The sequence below is a fragment of the Anomaloglossus baeobatrachus genome, chromosome 2 (assembly GCF_048569485.1).
Source record: "Anomaloglossus baeobatrachus isolate aAnoBae1 chromosome 2, aAnoBae1.hap1, whole genome shotgun sequence".
NCBI classification, from domain to species: domain Eukaryota; kingdom Metazoa; phylum Chordata; class Amphibia; order Anura; family Aromobatidae; genus Anomaloglossus; species Anomaloglossus baeobatrachus.
In genome coordinates this window covers 365,902,584-365,923,023 of record NC_134354.1, presented here as the reverse complement: position 1 = coordinate 365,923,023, position 20,440 = coordinate 365,902,584, and the positions used below count along the sequence as shown (strand labels likewise).

Here is a 20,440-nt window from a genome sequence, read left to right as displayed (position 1 = left end):
CGACGTCACACGGCAGGTAGCCAATAGAAGCGGAGGGGCGGAGAGCAGCCAAAGGAGAGACACGCCCATCTCATTGCCGGAGGACACAGGTACGTTGTTGTTCCTCGTTCACGGGGTGTGTAGCGATGTGTGCTGCATTGAACAACCTGCGTCCAGCACCATCAACGATATTTGGGATTAGAACGACGTGTCAACTATCAACGATTAGCTGAGTATATTTGATCGTTAGCAGTCGTTCGTACGTTTCACACGCAACAACGTCGTTGCGTGTAAAGCACCTTTTAGTGTGTTCAATACTTTTTCCCTGTGCCATTTCTTATTATTACACATAACTTAATTGATGGACATCTATGGTTCGACTTCTTTGCGTGTGTTTATTAGATGCGTTGTTGCCGACATCTGGTGAGAATTTTTTGTCAATAGCACCTGTAGAAATATATTTACTTAGAAAGTTGGTGACGTGTTCAATACTTATTTCACCCACAATATGTGGGTGTGTGTGTGTATATGTATGTATATATATAATATATATATATATATAAATATATATATATTACACACACACACACACACACATTCACTGTGTGATTCCCTTTTTCTACCTGCAGGGCTGTGGGGTGTCTTTGTGTGTTGATGCAGTGGGGATCATGTCCGTGTGATGGGCTGGGTTACATAGGAGTGCTGTCGGCACATCCCCACGCGCTCGCTGAGTACACATGGAGCAGGTGTCTGTCGTACCAGGGCGCTGTGACACTGCAAAATATAATTAGAGGCTGGCTGCAGTCACTGTATTATTGATTTGCTCGCTCCTTTGTGCTCCCATGTGACATAACCTTTACTCCTTCTTATAAAGATCATGTCAGCTCTCCGTATGCTTCACCTACCGTCTGAGATATTTGCCTAGAAGCAGTGGTATATAAAATATAACTTCTTACCATATTGTTCTTGTGGCCGCCTTATACAGGGTGTCAGAAGCAGGAGTTACAGGGTGTTTATGGTACAGGACACACGAGGCACGTCCTGTTCGCCCTCACCGGTTTACACGCGTGCCCTCACCTGGGATCTCCTACATTACAAGCAGCTGTTCTTTTACAGGATCACCCAGGAGAGTTGAAAGTTTATTAACTATATTTGTGGTGTTGGTGAATCTGAAAAACAATCTTGGCCTCTGTCATCATGCATAATCCACATATTTATATAGAAAAACTGCAGCCCAATACAAGCTAAGACTGAATTATATGATACCACCATGATAGTCTGGGTGCCATTCATAGACTAAATGATACCAAGGGATGTTCTGATTTTGTGAGGTCCATTTACTTTGATACCAAAATTTATGACACTTGATTATATATTTGTTTATGTTGTCCTATGGGATCGTGAATAGTGTTGAGCGGACCCGGACCGGAAAAATCCTGATCCGCCCGGTTTGAGCAACAGATCCAAGTCAGACCCGGACGCGGGATTCCGGGTGAACGATCCGGATTATTTTTCTCTCTCTCTCTCTCTCTTTCTCTCTCTATCTCTCTCTCTTTCTCTATGTCTCTCTCTTTCTCTATCTCTCTCTCTCTTTCTCTCTATCTCTCTTTCTCTATCGCTCTCTCTTTCTCTTTCTCTCTCTTTCTCTCTGTCTCTCTTTCTCTCTCTTTCTCTATCTCTCTCTCTTTCTCTATCTCTCTCTTTTTCTCTATCTCTCTCTCTTTCTCTCTCTTTCTCTCTCTCTCTTTCTCTCTCTCTATCTCTCTCTTTCTCTATCTCTCTCTCTTTCTTTCTCTCTCTCTCTTTCTCTATCTCTCTCTTTCTCTATCTCTCTCTTTCTCTATCTCTCTCTTTCTCTATCTCTCTCTCTCTCTTTCTCTCTCTTTTTTTTCCTGGATTCCACTCCTCATTGACATATATTGGCCGGAATCCGGATCGGATCTCGGACTTCCGTGTCAACCCGACAGTGATCCGCCGGACCCGGATTATTATCAATCCGCTCACCTCTACTCGAATTAATTTGTGTTTGATGGGTACCTCCACAATTGAAACGTTTCCTTTATCCATAGAGTTCCAAATACCTTACTGCTCACTCTGTAGGTCCAATCACTGGGATGCCCAGCAATCACGAAAATAAGTGGTCGTGAACCAGATGGACCTCTGCTATAATTATTGTTTACTGGACGGCACTGAATAGCCAAGCATTGTATTTTCCTTTCTCCTCCAGTCCCCTAGACAATGAGTAGAGTGGAGGTCCTTTGCTTCATTCGGAGGGGCCTGTGCTCAGGATCTGGAGCCTTATTCTCTGGATTGCAGGGAGTTCCAGGAGTCATTAATACGTTATCCCCAAATAACGTAGTTAGGAGACACATTTTAATTGTGGGCCCTTCATCGGAGGCTATTCTATGGATACGCGTGGTCTGTGAGGAAGACTGTACTAAGAAGTGAAGGAAGAGAACCTGTAACACTTGTATATTCATGAGTGTCACAAAACCATGTCCACAACATATTTAGGAAAATTAAGGAGAAATTGGACATCCCCTTTAAATGAGGACCTGTCACCAAGTCAACAGTAGACACATTTTGTTCTTTCTCGTTGCTCCCGTGCCTTTTTTTTTTTTAATCTGCCATACGGTTCCAGAGATATGGGCCTTTTTCTTAAGGGATTTTTTTTTATCTTTACAATAGGGCGTGTGTCGCACAGGACAGACTCAAAACATGTCCCCAGACAATCCTGTGAGCTACGCCCCTTGTAAAGAGCAGCAAAAAAGGCCCATATCTGTGAACCCATATGGCGGTTAAAAGGAAAAATGGTATATTCCAAGGAGCAGCGGGATAAAAGAAAAGTAGAAACTGGCCTCTTATGAACTTGTGACAGGTCCTCTTTAATGTTTTTGACAAATAGAGTGGTTTTATCATTTTTTGTGATTAAATAGCTGAATAGCGGTAAATATGTAAAATGATTGGGTTTCGCGGGTTAAAACTGTGCAGCTATTGTTCCATAATAAAAAGTGAGCGTAGTCGTCAGAAGCCCAAATCTTTCTGTGATTTCATCGTTGTAGTCGCCTCTGGCTGCACATTCGTGTTCTTTATTCGGTATAGTGATATTTGCTAGGACAGTTTGGTGTGATGTAACCAAAGTCGTCATATAGGGACTTTTTAAAATTTTGGCAATAGAAAAAAAAAAGTCTAAAATCTGTCCGCTTTCTGCACATTTCCATAGACTTCCATGGATTTTTTTGCTCCTTTAATATACATAGCTTGTCTGATGGTTTCCCATGGGTAGTTGGGTATCTCAGGTTGCAGCCTAGATTACTTTTTCCAACAGAAAACTGGAACAAGGCCATAAAAACATCTCATAAAGGATTTTTGCTATGCTTAAAAAAACAAAAACACAGTATAAAAAGCATGTAAACATACCATCAGCTAACAAAATAATGCAGGACGTAACGTAGGCTGGGAAGCTGTACGGTACAAGGTAGGGTCACAGCATCCATTTTTTCTTAGAAAATATTCAATTATGAGCTCTTTTACTATAAAGTCTATTCACGGAATGACTGCTATTCTTTGTTTTATTTTCAGACTCAGAAATTCAGTGGAAGACACCATGGAGAGATACTGGTTAAAAATGCTGGCATCTGACTCTAGTCCACCATTACTACGGCCTGGAAGGAGACGACTGACCTGCACGGCGCGGCCATACCTGGTCTACTCTGTAACATGCTTGAGCATTCTGTTCTCCATGACAGGTGATTCCTTCCCAGCCCGATGGGGCAATTCTCAGCTGTACACTCCTCAAATGCTGAAGTGTAAAAGGGATATACAGTTTTCAGGATATTTTGCTTATTTTCTAGTCTGCCTTGTCTGTTATAGCTTTGCTAGATATCTAGGAGAGGGCATTTCAGCGCGGACATAGCCCTACTAGGCTTTCTGGGCTGCTGTGTGGCTAGTGCTTTCCTGCCTTAGAATAGCGTTCCAGTCCCTGATTAATCCTGATGTGTAAAGCCGGTGAAAATCCAAATGATTTAAAAATATTAAAAGCAGTGTTTCTTCTTGCAAGTTAAAGGGTTAATATCTCCCAGGAAGCATAAGCATCCTAAATTCTAGACTTGCACACATTCCCTGTCGCCTCACATGAGCATCTTTGGCTTATGAAGTGGAATCAGGTCAGTACCTCCCCTCCAAAGTGTGTGTGGGGGAGGGGCAGAGTCTCCTAGTATCTCACACGCAAGATTATCTGATGCCGCGAGAGGGAGAGATGTGCCAAGTGACGTCATCACCACTACCTGATGGCAACATTGGCTAAAGGATATGGACACCTTCCAAGGCATATTTGTTTTTTCTTAAATGCAAGCATTTGTATTAAAATAATTTTCATTAAAAATGTTGAACAGTTTGCTTTTGTGTTGTACTGTCTGGTTATAGATGAGTTTACTGAGGATCCATCAGTCAGCTTGCAATGATAGTGGTTTCCTTCTGATCTACTGTCAAAAATCTCAGCTTAAAGGGGTTGTCCACTACTTGGACAACCGCTTCTCATTCCCAATGTTTGCCCCCTGTTAAAATAAAAAAGCTTATACTCTCCTGCCAAACCGGAGCAAATTCCAGTTGTGATGTCACGCAAGCCCTGTGCCCAATCACCACCGCCTTCTTTTTCTCCGCCTTTAGATGTATAAGTAATCAGAAGGAAATGAAAGTTGCGGTTGGTCACTCACTTTCTCTTAAAGAGGTGGATCACTACTCTGTAATAGTGGCCACATCCCTGTAAAACTGATAGGGAAGGCTTTTTCTAAATACCTTGTTCAGCCAATTCTGCCTCTGAGTGGCGCTATTGCGGTCCGCTCATCCCCATGTAGTGACCCCTCCCTCATGCGAGATGCTGGGCTGTGATGAGTGGTGAAACTCTGCCAACAGCCAATCACTCAGGTAGACTGGGGCCGGCCTCGATGATGTCACGTCAACTGGAAGTTGACATGACATCACCGGATCTCAGAGGTCACAGAACCCGGAGGGTAACGCGATGGGGAAGAGCGGACAGCATTAACACCGCTCACAGGCAGAAGTAGATGAACTTCCCTATCAGTTTTACAGTGAGGTGGCCACTATTACAGAGTAGTGAACCACCTCTTTAATTACTTATACTTCTGAAGGAGAGAAGCCAGCGCTGATTGGGGGCAAGGCTCTCGTGATGTCACAACTTCAACATGAGCCTCGGGAAAGTGACTGCTGACCCCACTGGAATGGCGCCGATTTGGGAGGTGATTATAAGATTTTTTTTATTTTAAAGGGAACAAACGTGGAATGGGAAGGAGTTGACCAAGTAATGGACAACCCCTTTAATTGTCATAAATAAGCTGATAGGAGTTCTGAAGAAGAGTTATGATCATACCCAGCTCTCTGATGGATTCTCAGCTAACTCATTCTGCAGCCAACAATAGGCAGTGTAACACTGTGGATATAGATGGAAAACGGCACACATTTTTAATAAAGCCCAATTTCAAAAATGATTTGTATGACTTGTATGGGTGGATTGGCTTATGGCCAAGTAAATGGAAGCGAAGAAAGCAATCTCATTCACACCCACCTACCTGCTGTGAATACAAGTTTTGTTTGACTTTAGCCTCACATACTGTACATTTTATGTATTCTTTGCACATTTATTATTAACAGCAACTCCCATGAGTCTGAGCCGTTTTTTGCATCAGGGATTATAAATAACCGCTATATGCACATCATTCAGTATTCAAGAAATGGCCATATATGCTGCTTTTCTCAGCCTAGTCACGTCTATAGGGAATCATGTGGCATACAGTGTGCTTATATGGGAGATAATCAGCTGGACTCTTGCATTCACTTTGCATCTTAAGGTGTAGTTAGACTGGCCGCTTATTGGAAATGCGCGTTCTTGGGAATACTCATTTTCAATAATTGGACAGGCTGCTAATCACGCAATGAGTGAGCAAAACAGGTCATGTGTTGTCAAGAAGAATGACCGTCTATGTATTACTATAATAGGACCAGTTAGTGTCGCTCAAACTGCCAAAATAACGGGTGCTTAGTAAAATCAGTTAATAATCTAAGTAGAGAGTATCACTGGCACAAAAAGTGCAAGTGATACCCTTCTACTTAAGCTGGTGTCACACACAGCGACAACGACGTCGCTGCTATGTCACCATTTTCTGTGACGTTGCAGCGACGTCCCGTCGCTGTGTGTGACATCCAGCAACGACCTGGCCCCTGCTGTGAGGTCGCCGGTCGTTGCTGAATGTCCAGCTTCATTTTTTGGTCGTCACTCTCCCGCTGTGACACACACATCGCTGTGTGTGACAGCGAGAGAGCGACGAAATGAAGCGAGCAGGGAGCAGGAGCCGGCGTCTGGCAGCTGCGGTAAGCTGTAACCAGCGTAAACATCGGGTAACCAAGGGAAGACCTTTCCCTGGTTACCCGATATTTACCTTCGTTACCAGCCTCCGCCCTTGCTGCCAGCGCCGGCTCCTGCTCTGTGCACATGTGGCTGCAGTACGCATCGGGTAATTAACCCGATGTATACTGTAGCAAGGAGTCAGCGCTAAGCAGTGTGCGCGGCTCCCTGCTCTCTGCACTGTGACATGTAGCTGCAGTACACATCGGGTTAATTAACCCGATGTGTACTGTACCTAGGAGAGCAAGGAGCCAGCGCTAAGCGCGGCTCCCTGCTCTCTGCACATGTAGCACAGCGACGTTATGATCGCTGCTGCGTCGCTGTGTTTGACTAAGCTGAGCTAAGCAGCGATCATAACAGCGACTTACAAGGTCGCTGTTACGTCACAGGAAATGGTGACGTAACAGCGACGTCGTTGTCGCTGTCGCTTAGTGTGAACCCAGCTTTAGTCTATGTATTACTGATCATAATGTGCTCATGAAAAGGGCAGTGGCCTATCTTAGCAGGTTACTAAACGACCACTGATCAGCCCCTATGTAACCTTATCAGGCCCTTAGTATTCCAAATTATAAGACAAAGGAAAGGTCTGGAGTTGATTCTCTGTATAGACTACATTTTGTAACAATTAATGACACACTCATTATGTGGTACAAAGCGGTGACCATGCAAGTGACATAGACCAAAATGAGGCTGGCAAAAAGCAAAGCGAACCTATCAGAGGAGATAGCAGAAACTTTAGGCTATGTTCACATTTCCGTTTTTCTGCATCAGTCACCTGCTTTGCTTAACGCTTGTGACTGATGCGTTGTACAACGGGTGACAAAAATGGAATTTCTTGTCATGAGAAAGCGGATTCCATTGAGAGAGAGAGAACGATCAGCTGATCGCTCTGAAAAGCCAGCCGCTGGGTGATCAGCTGATCGCTCTCAAAAGCCGATCAGTTGATCGCAATGAAAAGCCGGCTGCTGGGCGATCAGGAGCTGATTTTACATGATTTCGAATGTTCTGTTGGGCATGCTCAGTAAAGCGTGACGGATTCCTGCACTGGAATCTGTCGCGTGACGCAGGATAACGGAACCCTGCACCATAGACTTACATTATGCCTCCTGACAGATTCCACCGGAATCCTGCGGGGTGTGTTGTTGGTTTTTTTTTGCCGCAACAAAAAACGTTGCATGCTGCGTCCCTCCCGCCCGACGGTCAGTCAGTAAACAACTGATGCGCCGCACGGCGGATGCAACACAGGGTCATCAGTCAGAATCCACTGCTCATACAAGTCTATGGGAAACAACGGAATCCGCCAATGTGGAGTGGCGGATTGTGACTGATCCTAAACAACGGAAATGTAAACATAGCCTTAGAAGTGGAGAAATCCGCAACTTGCTATTCTCTTAAAAAAAAAAAAAAAAAGGAACTTAGAAACACAAAAAGGCCTAGAAGAGCACTGCAGAGAACACCTTCACAAGTCAAGAAGACTCAAGGAGGTAGGATTTTCACTACCATTAGGCTAAGTTCACACACTGCGTTTTTTTGACGCTGCGTTTTTGCCCGCTAAAAACGCACAAAAAAGCAGCCGCGGCAAAAAAACGCAGCAAAAAAGCATGCGTTATTACCGCGATTTGGTGCGTTTTTGGCTGCGTTTTGCTGCGTTTTTGATCTCTGCGTTTTTCTGCGGTTTTCCAATGCATTGCGTGGGGGGAAAACGCAGAAAAACGCAGTAAAGAATTGACATGTCCATTTTTTTTTTTAAGCTCAAAAACGCAGCTTAAAAAAAAAGTTGTGTGCGGACAGCAAAAATGAAAACTCAGACTTTGCTGGGGAAGCAAAGTCATGCAGTTTTGAGGCCAAAAACGCACCCGAAAAACGCCGCAAAAAACGCACTGTGCGCACATAGCCTTAGTCTACAATCAGATGATAAGTTTATCTCAAGATGCAAACCCTCAAAAACGGAAAGGCCAAATTAAACTTTACTATACAATATCTTTAAAGAAAAAGCCATCCAGTTCTGAACTCAGATTAAACTGACGGATGAGATCAATAACAACTTGTACCCGAATGATGTGAAGAGAACAATATGGCGTATGGAATCTTGGCACAACACTTCAACAACAACAGTGGTCCGTGTGTGCCAGACGTCAGGCAGTGACAACTGCAAAGTAGCCACCTCCAATTATTACAAATAATGCTTCTGTTTAACGTTAGTTTAGTTTGGTTGATTTCTTTGGGCCTGTGAAATACAAGAGCCATGGAAAAATTGGCTGTAATTCCTAAATACGTAATTTTTGTAAAAAAAAACAAACCCAAAACAATGAAAGATTTTCCTGTTTTAGTGTAAAGGGGCTGTCAACTACTGGACAGCGTCTTCTCTACTGCTAAAGCGGCCTAGATAACCCTTCCATTGGCTCTTCATATATAAATGGTCCATAATCACTATAGAGCCCCATGCATCAAACATGTAGGAAAGCCACCCGTAGCAGCCAGACTGAACATGTCAGTGTCTCGGATAACATCTATGAAGCTGTTAATGAGAAATAAAATGTTCTGTTGTATGGCTAACCATCGATAAAACGTACACCTTACAAATAGCGTGCAAACAAATGCATGAACATCGGCTATCATGCTGCTACCTCCAGGCTTATTTACCATTATAAGAATCCACCATATGCATGTATTGGACAACATGATGATTTTGCAGGTTTTTGTAAAATCACCCATTTTTATATATCCAGATGTTGTCAGCATGCATTGGGCCGCGTATAATATACAGTGATCTATTATAATGCCATCCAGGTAAGCAGTGTCGGTGTGCTCTACTAGCAATAAGCTTATTACATTCCGTGCATGTACGGAGGACTGCTTCTCAAAGTCTTCTGTAATCAAGTATTGATGGCATTATTCATGTCGTTTTTCCAGGTGTAAAGCATTAGACCACGAAAAGCAGCAAAATTAGGAGCTTAGCTGGGACTTCATATTCACTAATCATTTAGGGTTTTTTTGTTTTTGTTCTTTTTAAAGGGTTGTCTAAAGTTCAGAAATGGGTAAAACTGGAAAATGTTTGAAAGAACAAGCACCTTTGCAATTAACCCATTATTGTACACTTTGCAAGTACAGTATCAGTTTTAAAATGGTTTGACTCTATAGCCAATAGGAAGGTCTATGTACCGTATTTCCCCAAAAATAAGACAATGTCTTACGTTATTGTTGGCTCCAAAAAATGTACGAGGGTTATTTTTGGAGGATTTCTTATATCTTGTGTTGGTGGCAGTGTTTGAGACGCTTGTTAATGAAAAATGAATATTCACTCCCTCCCCCGCCCATAATCCAGGCCACCCCTCTGCTGGCGTTAGTGATAGGAACTGGTGCTAATGAAAAAATGAATATGCACCCACTTCCCCCGCCTACCCCTCTGCCAGTATCAGTAATGAGAACTTGTGTTAAAGAAAAAATGAATATTCACCTCTTCCCTGCCAACCCCCTCTGTATGGCATCAGTGAATCACTCCGACTGACTAAATTAAAGACACAGTCACATGTAGACAATAGAAAGTAAAAAAAATAATTCCCCACAATTAATGTATCCCAGGTGGTGTGATGATGTTTGATTCTCTCTCAGTGTAGTGTGAGATACGATATTCCCATAGTGGTCTAGATCAGAATCCTGTCCCCAGCAGGAAGATCTAACAATGGGCCCTCCGGTTATACTGTAGTCCGGTTAAAACCCTGTGAACTATGTTTATGTGAAGAGAACTAATGGGTTCTCAATGGATTCTAGCAATGCCGCTGAGGAAATCACAGCGGAAAATTCACTCCAAATTTATTAAACTGTTGATACGTATTTTACATTTAGTTACTAATTACATAAAATATCCGTCACCCATTGACACTCCATTGGCAAGCTGGATCTCTTACATTGGCCCTCCTGTGATGACTTCTTCCACATGTCAGCGCAGGGGTCCGGTTATTCGGAAATCAGTGGCGCATCAGAGGAGTGCAACAATCAGAGTATCAGTAAAGGTGACTATAGTGTTTTGTTTATTTTTTTAATATAATCTTTAAAGAATGTATTTTTTAATTTTCACCTGAGCTGGACTCATGACTTTCTTTGTCGCTCCATTGGGAGACCCAGACAATTGGGTGTATAGGCTATGCCTCCGGAGGCCGCACAAAGTATTACACTAAAAGTGTAAAGCCCCTCCCCTTCTGCCTATACACCCCCCGTGCTCCCACGGGCTCCTCAGTTTTTATGCTTTGTGCGAAGGAGGCAGACATGCACGCACAGCTCCACAGATTGGTCAGCAGCAGCTGCTGACTATGTCGGATGGAAGAAAAGTGGGCCCATATAGGGCCCCCAGCATGCTCCCTTCTCACCCCACTCTTGTCGGCGGTGTTGTTAAGGTTGAGGTACCCATTGCGGGTACGGAGGCTGGAGCCCACATGCTGTTTTCCTTCCCCATCCCCCTTAGGGCTCTGGGTGAAGTGGGATCCTATCGGTCTCCAGGCACTGAGACCGTGCTTCATCCACAACTCCTGAGGAGCCTGCTGGATAGGAGCCGGGTATCGTTCAGGGACATGGCCCTGCTACTTGGAGGTACTCTGTGTCCCCGTGGGGACCGCGCACAGCAACACTCCAGCATTGCTGGGTGTGCTAGTGCACCGGGGACCGCGGCGCTGACCGGGTTAAATGTGCCATTACACACTGCAGCGTCGCTGAGTGTGTTTGTGTATGGGGACTACCGCGCTGACCGCCGCTGCCATGGTTAACACTGCGGCGCGGCTGGGACTTGTAGTGCGCCGGGGACTTCCGCGCCGGCCGCGCTTATACGGCGGCCGCGCTTATTACTCGAGTCCCCGGCTTTTGCGGCCTAGTCTTTTTTCCTCCCACCCCCAGCCCTGACAGGCAGGGGAAGGGCGGGACGCTGTACAGGACGAGCAGCAATGAGGGCTGGAGCATGCTTTGCATACTCCACCCCCCTCACTGTGCACAGTGGGGCACCAGTTCCCGCACTTTCTGGGTCACGCCCACGGCTCCCTCCTCTCCTCAGGACGCCGGCAGCCATTCCTGTCAGCTCCTCGGACGCTGCAGAGGGGGACAAATTCTGGGAGACCCAGGCAGGGATTCTGGTGGCCTCACAACCGCTTTAAGCGGGTGGTAAGCAGCACCTGTGGTGCTAGCCCCATTGTGCAGAAGTGTAATTATAAATTATATGTTTATGGTATATACCTTACACTGTATGGTGCACAGTTGATTTCTGGCTATATACCCTATTGTGTTGCTTAGGGAAGACAATAGCATGGCGCCCACAAAAGGCAGGGGTGCCAAAACACAGGCTTACTATGCTGCCTGCGCCGCATGTACGACGCCGCTACCGGCAGGATCCACTGACCCTCATTGTGTGCACTGCTCGGCCCCTGCTGCACTTACTCAGCCGGAGCCTCTGCTAAGGGGGGCCCAGGGGGAACCACCTGCTGACACTGTCCAGGTGACGGGGACAGAGTTTGCAGTCTTTACGGATAAACTCTCTGAGACTATGGCTAAGATACTAGAAGCCTTGCAGTCCAGACCGGTATCTCAGCACAGGGACACTGTTGAATCATTGTTCCCTGGCCCCCCTCAGTTGGACCAACAATGTCCCCCCGGGGTGTCTCATAGATCCCAGGCTGAGGGCTCTGACGCACACCCCAGCCCCAGACCGACTAAGCGAGCTCGCTGGGAAATTCCCTCGACATCATCATATTGTTCAGGGTCTCAGCGGGGGGAATCTCTGGTTGATGACGCGGAGACAGCTGATCAGGATTCTGATCCTGAGGCCGCTCTCAACCTTGATACTCTGGACGGGGACGCCATAGTGAACGATCTTATTGCGTCCATCAATAAAATGTTGGATATTTCTCCCTCAGCTCCTCCGGTGGAGGAGTCAGCTTCTCAGCAGGAGAAATTCCGTTTCAGGTTTCCCAAGCGTACACCGAGTATGTTTCTGGACCACTCTGATTTCAGAGAGGCAGTCCAGAATCACCATGATTGTCCAGATAAGCGTTTTTCTAAGCGCCTTAAGGATACACGTTATCCCTTTCCCCCTGACGTGGTCAAAGGTTGGACTCAGTGTCCCAAGGTGGATCCTCCAATCTCCAGACTGGCGGCTAGATCCATACTTGCAGTGGAAGATGGGGCTTCACTCAAAGATGCCACTGACAGGCAGATGGAACTCTGGCTGAAATCCATCTATGAAGCTATTGGCGCTTCTTTTGCCCCAGCATTCGCAGCTGTATGGGCGCTACAAGCTATCTCAGCAGGTCAAGCGCAAATTGACGCAGCCACACGCACGTCCGCGCCGCAGGTGGCGTCCATAACCTCTCAGACGTCGGCATTTGCGTCTTACGCTATTAATGCTGTCCTGGACTCTGCGAGCCGTACGGCGGTTGCATCCGCCAATTCGGTGGTACTCCGCAGGGCCTTGTGGCTACGGGAATGGAAGGCAGATTCTGCTTCCAAAAAGCGCTTAACCAGTTTGCCAATTTCTGGCGACCGATTGTTTGGCGAGCGTTTGGATGAAATCATCAAACAATCCAAGGGAAAGGATACATCCTTACCCCAGCCCAAACCGAACATACCCCAACAGAGGAGAGGGCAGTCGAGGTTTCGGTCCTTTCGGGGCGCGGGCAGGTCCCAATTCTCCTCGTCCAAAAGGCCTCAGAAAGATCAAAGGAACTCTGATTCATGGCGGTCTAAGTCACGTCCTAAAAAGACCACCGGAGGTGCCGCTACCAAAGCGGCTTCCTCATGACTTTCGGCCTCCTCAATCCGCATCCTCGGTCGGTGGCAGGCTCTCCCGCTTTTGCGACACCTGGCTGCCACGGGTAAAAGACCGGTGGGTGAGAGACATTCTGTCTCACGGTTACAAGATAGAGTTCACCTCTCGTCCCCCGACTCGATTCTTCAGGTCATCCCCGCCTCCCGAGCGAGCCGAGGCTCTTATGCAGGCGCTGGGCACTCTGAAGGCAGAAGGAGTGGTGGTCCCTGTGCCTCTTCAGCAACAGGGTCACGGTTTTTACTCCAACCTGTTTGTGGTCCCAAAGAAGGACGGGTCTTTCCGTCCTGTCCTGGACCTGAAATTGCTCAACAAACACGTAAAGACCAGGCGGTTCCGGATGGAATCCCTCCGCTCCGTCATCGCCTCAATGTCCCAAGGAGATTTCCTTGCATCGATCGATATCAAAGATGCTTATCTCCACGTACCGATTGCTCCAGAGCACCAGCGCTTCTTGCGCTTCGCCATTGGAGACGAACACCTGCAGTTCGTGGCACTGCCGTTCGGCCTGGCAACAGCCCCACGGGTTTTCACCAAGGTTATGGCTACTGTAGTAGCGGTCCTCCACTCTCAGGGTCACTCGGTGATCCCTTACTTGGACGATCTGCTGATCAAGGCACCCTCTCAAGAGGCATGCCAACACAGCCTCGACGCTACTCTGGAGACTCTCCAGAGTTTCGGGTGGATCATCAATTTTCCAAAGTCAAATCTGACACCGGCCCAATCGCTGACATATCTTGGCATGGAGTTTCATACCCTCTCAGCGATAGTGAAGCTTCCGCTGGTCAAGCAGCGTTCACTACAGAAAGGGGTGCAATCTCTCCTTCAAGGTCAGGCACACCCCTTGAGGCGCCTCATGCACTTCCTGGGGAAGATGGTGGCAGCAATGGAGGCAGTCCCTTTCGCGCAGTTTCACCTGCGTCCTCTTCAATGGGACATCCTACTCAAATGGGACAGGAAACCGACGTCCCTCGACAGGAACGTCTCCCTCTCTCAGGCGACCAAAGCTTCCCTTCGGTGGTGGCTTCTTCCCACTTCATTATCGAAGGGGAAATCCTTCCTACCCCCATCCTGGGCGGTGGTCACGACGGACGCGAGTCTGTCAGGGTGGGGAGCGTTTTTTCTCCACCACAGGGCTCAGGGTACGTGGACCCAGCAAGAGTCCTCACTTCAGATCAATGTTCTGGAAATACGGGCAGTGTATCTTGCCCTGAAAGCGTTCCAGCAGTGGCTGGAAGGCAAGCAGATCCGAATTCAGTCGGACAATTCCACAGCGGTGGCATACATCAACCACCAAGGCGGCACACGCAGTCGGCAAGCCTTCCAGGAAGTCCGGCGGATTTTGATGTGGGTGGAAGCCACGGCCTCCACCATCTCTGCAGTTCACATCCCAGGCGTGGAAAACTGGGAAGCAGATTATCTCAGTCGCCAGGGCATGGACGCAGGGGAATGGTCCCTTCACCCGGACGTGTTTCAGGAGATCTGTTGCCGCTGGGGGGTGCCGGACGTCGACCTCATGGCGTCCCGGCACAACAACAAGGTACCGACGTTCATGGCACGGTCTCAAGATCCCAGAGCTATGGCGGCAGACGCCTTAGTTCAGGATTGGTCGCAGTTTCAGCTCCCTTATGTGTTTCCTCCGCTGGCACTGTTGCCCAGAGTGTTACGCAAGATCAGGGCCGACTGCCGCCGCGTCATCCTCGTCGCTCCAGACTGGCCGAGGAGGTCGTGGTACCCGGATCTGTGGCATCTCACGGTCGGCCAACCGTGGGCACTACCAGACCGACCAGACTTGCTGTCTCAAGGGCCGTTTTTCCATCTGAATTCTGCGGCCCTCAACCTGACTGTGTGGCCATTGAGTCCTGGATCCTAGCGTCTTCAGGATTATCTCAAGAGGTCATTGCCACTATGAGACAGGCTAGGAAACCAACGTCCGCCAAGATCTACCACAGGACGTGGAAAATTTTCCTGTCGTGGTGCTCTGCTCAGGGTTTTTCTCCCTGGCCTTTTGCCTTGCCCACTTTTCTGTCCTTCCTTCAATCTGGACTGGAAAAGGGTTTGTCGCTCGGCTCCCTTAAGGGATAAGTCTCAGCGCTCTCTGTGTTTTTCCAGAAGCGCCTAGCCAGACTTCCAAAGGTACGCACGTTCCTACAGGGAGTTTGTCACATCGTTCCTCCTTACAAGCGGCCGTTAGAACCCTGGGATCTGAACAGGGTGCTGATGGTTCTTCAGAAACCACCATTCGAGCCAATGAGGGATATTTCTCTCTCACGCCTTTCGCAGAAAGTGGTTTTCCTAGTAGCAGTCACTTCTCTTCGGAGAGTGTCTGAGCTAGCAGCGTTGTCGTGCAAAGCCCCTTTCCTGGTGTTTCACCAGGACAAGGTGGTTCTGCGTCCGGTTCCGGAATTTCTCCCTAAGGTGGTATCCCCCTTTCATCTCAATCAGGATATCTCCTTACCCTCTTTTTGTCCTCATCCAGTTCACCAATGTGAAAAGGATTTGCACTTGTTAGATCTGGTGAGAGCACTCAGACTCTACATTTCTCGTACAGCGCCCCTGCGCCGCTCGGATGCACTCTTTGTCCTTGTCGCTGGCCAGCGTAAAGGGTCACAGGCTTCCAAATCAACCCTGGCTCGGTGGATCAAGGAGCCATTTCTCGAAGCTTACCGTTCTGCTGGGCTTCCGGTTCCCTCAGGGCTGAAGGCCCATTCTACCAGAGCCGTGGGCGCGTCCTGGGCTTTGAGGCACCAGGCTACGGCTCAGCAGGTGTGTCAGGCGGCTACCTGGTCGAGCCTGCACACTTTCACGAAACACTATCAGGTGCATACCTATGCTTCGGCGGATGCCAGCCTAGGTAGACGAGTCCTTCAGGCGGCGGTTGCCCACCTGTAGGAAGGGGCCGTTTTACGGCTCTATTACGAGGTATTATTTTACCCACCCAGGGACTGCTTTTGGACGTCCCAATTGTCTGGGTCTCCCAATGGAGCGACAAAGAAGAAGGGAATTTTGTGTACTTACCGTAAATTCCTTTTCTTCTAGCTCCAATTGGGAGACCCAGCACCCGCCCCTGTTTTTTTGTGCACACATGTTGTTCATGTTGAATGGTTTCAGTTCTCCGATATTCCTTCGGATTGAATTTACTTTAAACCAGTTGATAATTTTTTCCTCCTTCTTGCTTTTGCACCAAAACTGAGGAGCCCGTGGGAGCACGGGGGGTGTATAGGCAGAAGGGGAGGGGCTTTACACTTTTAGTGTAATACTTTGTGCGGCCTCCGGAGGCATAGCCTATACACCCAATTGTCTGGGTCTCCCAATTGGAGCTAGAAGAAAAGGAATTTACGGTAAGTACACAAAATTCCCTTCTTTGCTACGTATCTGTGGGCAATCCACAGCACTAAACACGACGCTTGGGTTTTGGTGCTGATTTTGACTTGCCTATTGAACCCAAGGCAGAAAATGGGCAATAAATCAGTCCAAGACTTGATATGTTGCTGTGGAATGACTGGACGTGCTGTGAGGCCGCGTTATCCGTTTTGTGACACTGCCAGGATAGCACCCCACACACTTCTAGACAGTGCAGCAGTGAACTGACTTTGTATGACTTATGTATAATACATGTGTGTTCTTCACAGAAGGCTGTTACTGGCCGCTCCATGCGTAAGTGCACACACATATTCAGTGGGGCTTTAAATAATAAAATAGCTGGTTTTACTACCACATTTAGGAGGGGCAATGGGACTCTGTACAGATTTCCACTTTGTCAAGGGCATGACTTTCTGTATCAATAACTAGTAGTCTCTAGAAATCAAAAAGATAAAATTGCATTGAATTAAGCATAATTCCATGTTGCCTTAAAGCAGTAGTACTGAAAATCAGCAAAATAACTGTGTGCCGCAAGCAACATGGTGTAGGTTTCCATGGAGGAGCAACTGCATGCAATTCTGGCATCATCAAGCATCAATGGCGTAAACATGCCAGCACTGGACTCTGGAGCAGAGCAATAGCGTTCTATCGAGTGGCAAATCGCGCTTCTCTGACAGTCTAAAGGCCCCTTTACACACTGAGACTTTCTAGCGATCCCACCAGCGATCCCGACCTGGCTGGGATCGCTGGAAAGTCTCTAACAGTCGCTGGTGAGTTGTCAAACAGGCAGATCTGGCCAACGACGCAGCAGCGATACGGACCTGCAGAACGACCTTGCTGGTCGTTGGGGACGTGTCACACAGCAGCTATTTGACGACTCACATCTATGTTAGGGGCGTGTTGTTTGGCGCTGAAGCCACCTAGGTGTCCTTTTTACACGCCCCCCTCAACTCCGATTAGTGATCGTTAGTGCGTTCTTATTGGCGACCCCAATCAGAACGAAACAACGGCCACCAATTGGAGGTAAGGGGGCGGGAAAGGGAACGCTATAGCACGCCTATGGGCTGGATTCTAATTTGCTAACGATGTCATTGTAACAGTGTCAAACACAACGATGCATGCTGCGCAGCGGGAAACAAAGGCCCAAAAAAATGTTCCTGAAAGATTTGTAGTGATCAGCGTTCTCACAGCGGGGGCCAGGTCGCTGATGCGTGTCACACACTGCAATGTCGCTGGGGAGGTCGCTATTACGTCACAAAACCGGTGATGTTACAGCGATATCGCTAGCAATGTTGAAGTGTGTAAAGGGGTCTTAATTGTCGAGTCTGACTTTGGTGAATGCCAGGAAAGTGTTACTTCCATGACTACTTTGTGCCAACTTTTAAGTTGGAGGAGGGATAATGCTATGGGGGAGGTTTTCAGAAGTGTGTCTAGGCAATTTATCATAGTGAAGAGATATTAATGTTTCAGCAAATTAGTATGCTTCCAATTTTGTGGGAACAGTTCATGGATGCACTTTTCTGCTCCAGCACAAAGTAATGCATGGTTGGGTGAGTTTGGTGTAAAAGGTTTACTGGCAACTAGAGAGCCCTGACCACAAGCCCATCCAAATCCTGTGGAATGAACTAGAATGAAGACTGCGAGCCAGCACCTGTAACATCAGTGTCTGACCTCACAATGATCTACTAGACAAGTAGCCAAAAATTCCTCCAGACACCCTGCAAAGTCTTGTACAAAGGCTTCCCAGAAGAGTGGAAGCTATTATTGCTGAAAGGTGGGAACCAACTCCACATTAGGACCCCTTCCCATGTCCGTGCTTCCAGTACTTATAGTGTCCGTTTTGTTTGGTAGATACCACATGTACCCATTATATTTGTGGCTGCTCACATAGTTTCATAGTCTTTAAGGTTGAAGGTAGACCTAAGTCCATCCACCCATGTTTTTACACTGACCCTGTGGCTGTGCAAGCCACACAGAGACTGATGAACCACTGATGGTAAAAATGGACACACGGATAACACACTGGTAAAAAGGGACACAAGGATGACACACTGATGGTATAAAGGAACACATGGATGACACACTGATAATATAAAGGGACATATGGATGACACACTGATGGTATAAAGGGACATATGGATGACACACTGATGGTATAAAGGGACACACGGATGACACTGATGGTAAAAAGAGACACATGGATAATACCGATGGTAAAAAGGGACACTTGGATGACACACTGATGAGACACTGATAGTAAAAACGGCACACTGATGGTGAAAAGGGAGACCCAGATGACACATTGATGGTAAAAAGGGACACACTGTTAAAAAGGGACATAGGGAGGACACTGATGGAAAACGGACATAAAGATGACACACTGATGTTAAAAAGGGAGACACAGATGACATTTATGGTAAAAAGGGACAGATGCATGACATTGATGGTAAAAAGAGAGACATGGATGACACTGATGAGACACTGATAGTAAAAACAGACATATAGATGACATACTGATGGTAAAAAGAGAGGCAGGGATGACACTGATGGTAAAAAGGGATACACTGATGGTAAAAAGGGACACACTGATGGTAAAAAGGGACACACGGATGGTAAAAAGGGACACACGGATGGTAAAAAAGGGACACACGGATGGTAAAAAGGGACACACGGATGACACGTTGATGGTAAAAAGGGACACCGATGACACACTGGTAAAAAGGGAGACATGGATGACACTGATGGTAATAACGGACACACTGATGAAAATTGATCCAAAACACTGACACTGGTACAATTTTTTCATATTCTTGTTTAAACACGGACATGTGAAGGAGGCTTAAGGCCTGTGGATTTAGAATAGGATGTCAAAAAATCTCCTAAACTTTTATCCATATAGTGTTAATGCTACGAAATTTAGGGTGAATTGACACACTGTACGTTTTGTTGCAGAAAATCTGTTCCATTCATGTGAATGGGGTTGTTTCTGATGAATAGGACAGGTGAAAAAATTCTTGCAGCAAATTCACGACATTACATATGATTACTTGAATAGCTGTCATTATCAACAATTACGTGTTAATTTTCTCCAATTTCTTTCTGTTAACAGGTGCCATCCAAAACGATTCTTTATGTCAAAGAGGTAGTATTCTGTTTGGGTTTGGTCTGAGGACTAAGAATCGTACCAACTCCTGGACGGTGGCTGACGGCCTCCAGTCTATTAACTCATGCCATGATTCTTGTTGTCAAAACCACTCCTGCAATGTATTCTGGATGTTAAAAGGCACATGTATCCTCGCTGACTGTAGGACTCCACAAAGTTGTTTGGCAATTAATACGAACTCTAGAGACTCTTTCTTAGTATATATATTTAGGCAAGGCTCATCACAGACTTCACTGTATCACCACATTTCAGATACTTTATCAATGAAAGAAGAAAAAGAGGAAGGATTTCACAGGGAATGGTGGAAAACTGGGGCACTTGCCAGACATAAAAGACAATTGAGTGATGGAAAAGTTGGAAAACAACCACAAGTTCCAGAAAAAGGGTTGATAGGACAAAGACCGCTAACAAAGAACATACAGCAAGATGACTTGAAAGACTTAGGAGCAAACCAAATAGAAGTAAGTGAACTATAGCAAATTATTTAGAAAAATGCCACAAGCAGGATTATGTGTAATTTTTATGTTCCTAGTTAGTGACAGTATTTTGCATCTCATATATAACTATAGATTACAAAAACATTTTGGACTAAGCAACAAACAAGCAGCAACTCTTTTAGTCTAGGACCACCTCTAGAATTTTTGTAGTAATACTTTTCGATAGCATCTTCAAAACCTTAAAAGTGTATTGCCACTAACAAAGTACATTT

General features: G+C 46.5%; 1 protein-coding gene across 2 annotated transcripts in view; it reads left to right on the top strand.

Moving 5' to 3' along the window:
* The window catches only part of KIAA0319L (KIAA0319 like), a 164,664-nt gene that overhangs the window by 38,461 nt on the left and 105,763 nt on the right, over positions 1-20,440 (top strand). For both annotated transcript variants that reach the window (XM_075336020.1, XM_075336021.1), the window contains exons 3-4: positions 3,562-3,728; positions 19,678-20,192. In XM_075336020.1, coding sequence (XP_075192135.1) covers positions 3,587-3,728; positions 19,678-20,192 — 657 coding nt within the window. In that variant the 5' untranslated portion in view covers positions 3,562-3,586. The remainder of the gene's footprint in view (positions 1-3,561; positions 3,729-19,677; positions 20,193-20,440) is intronic.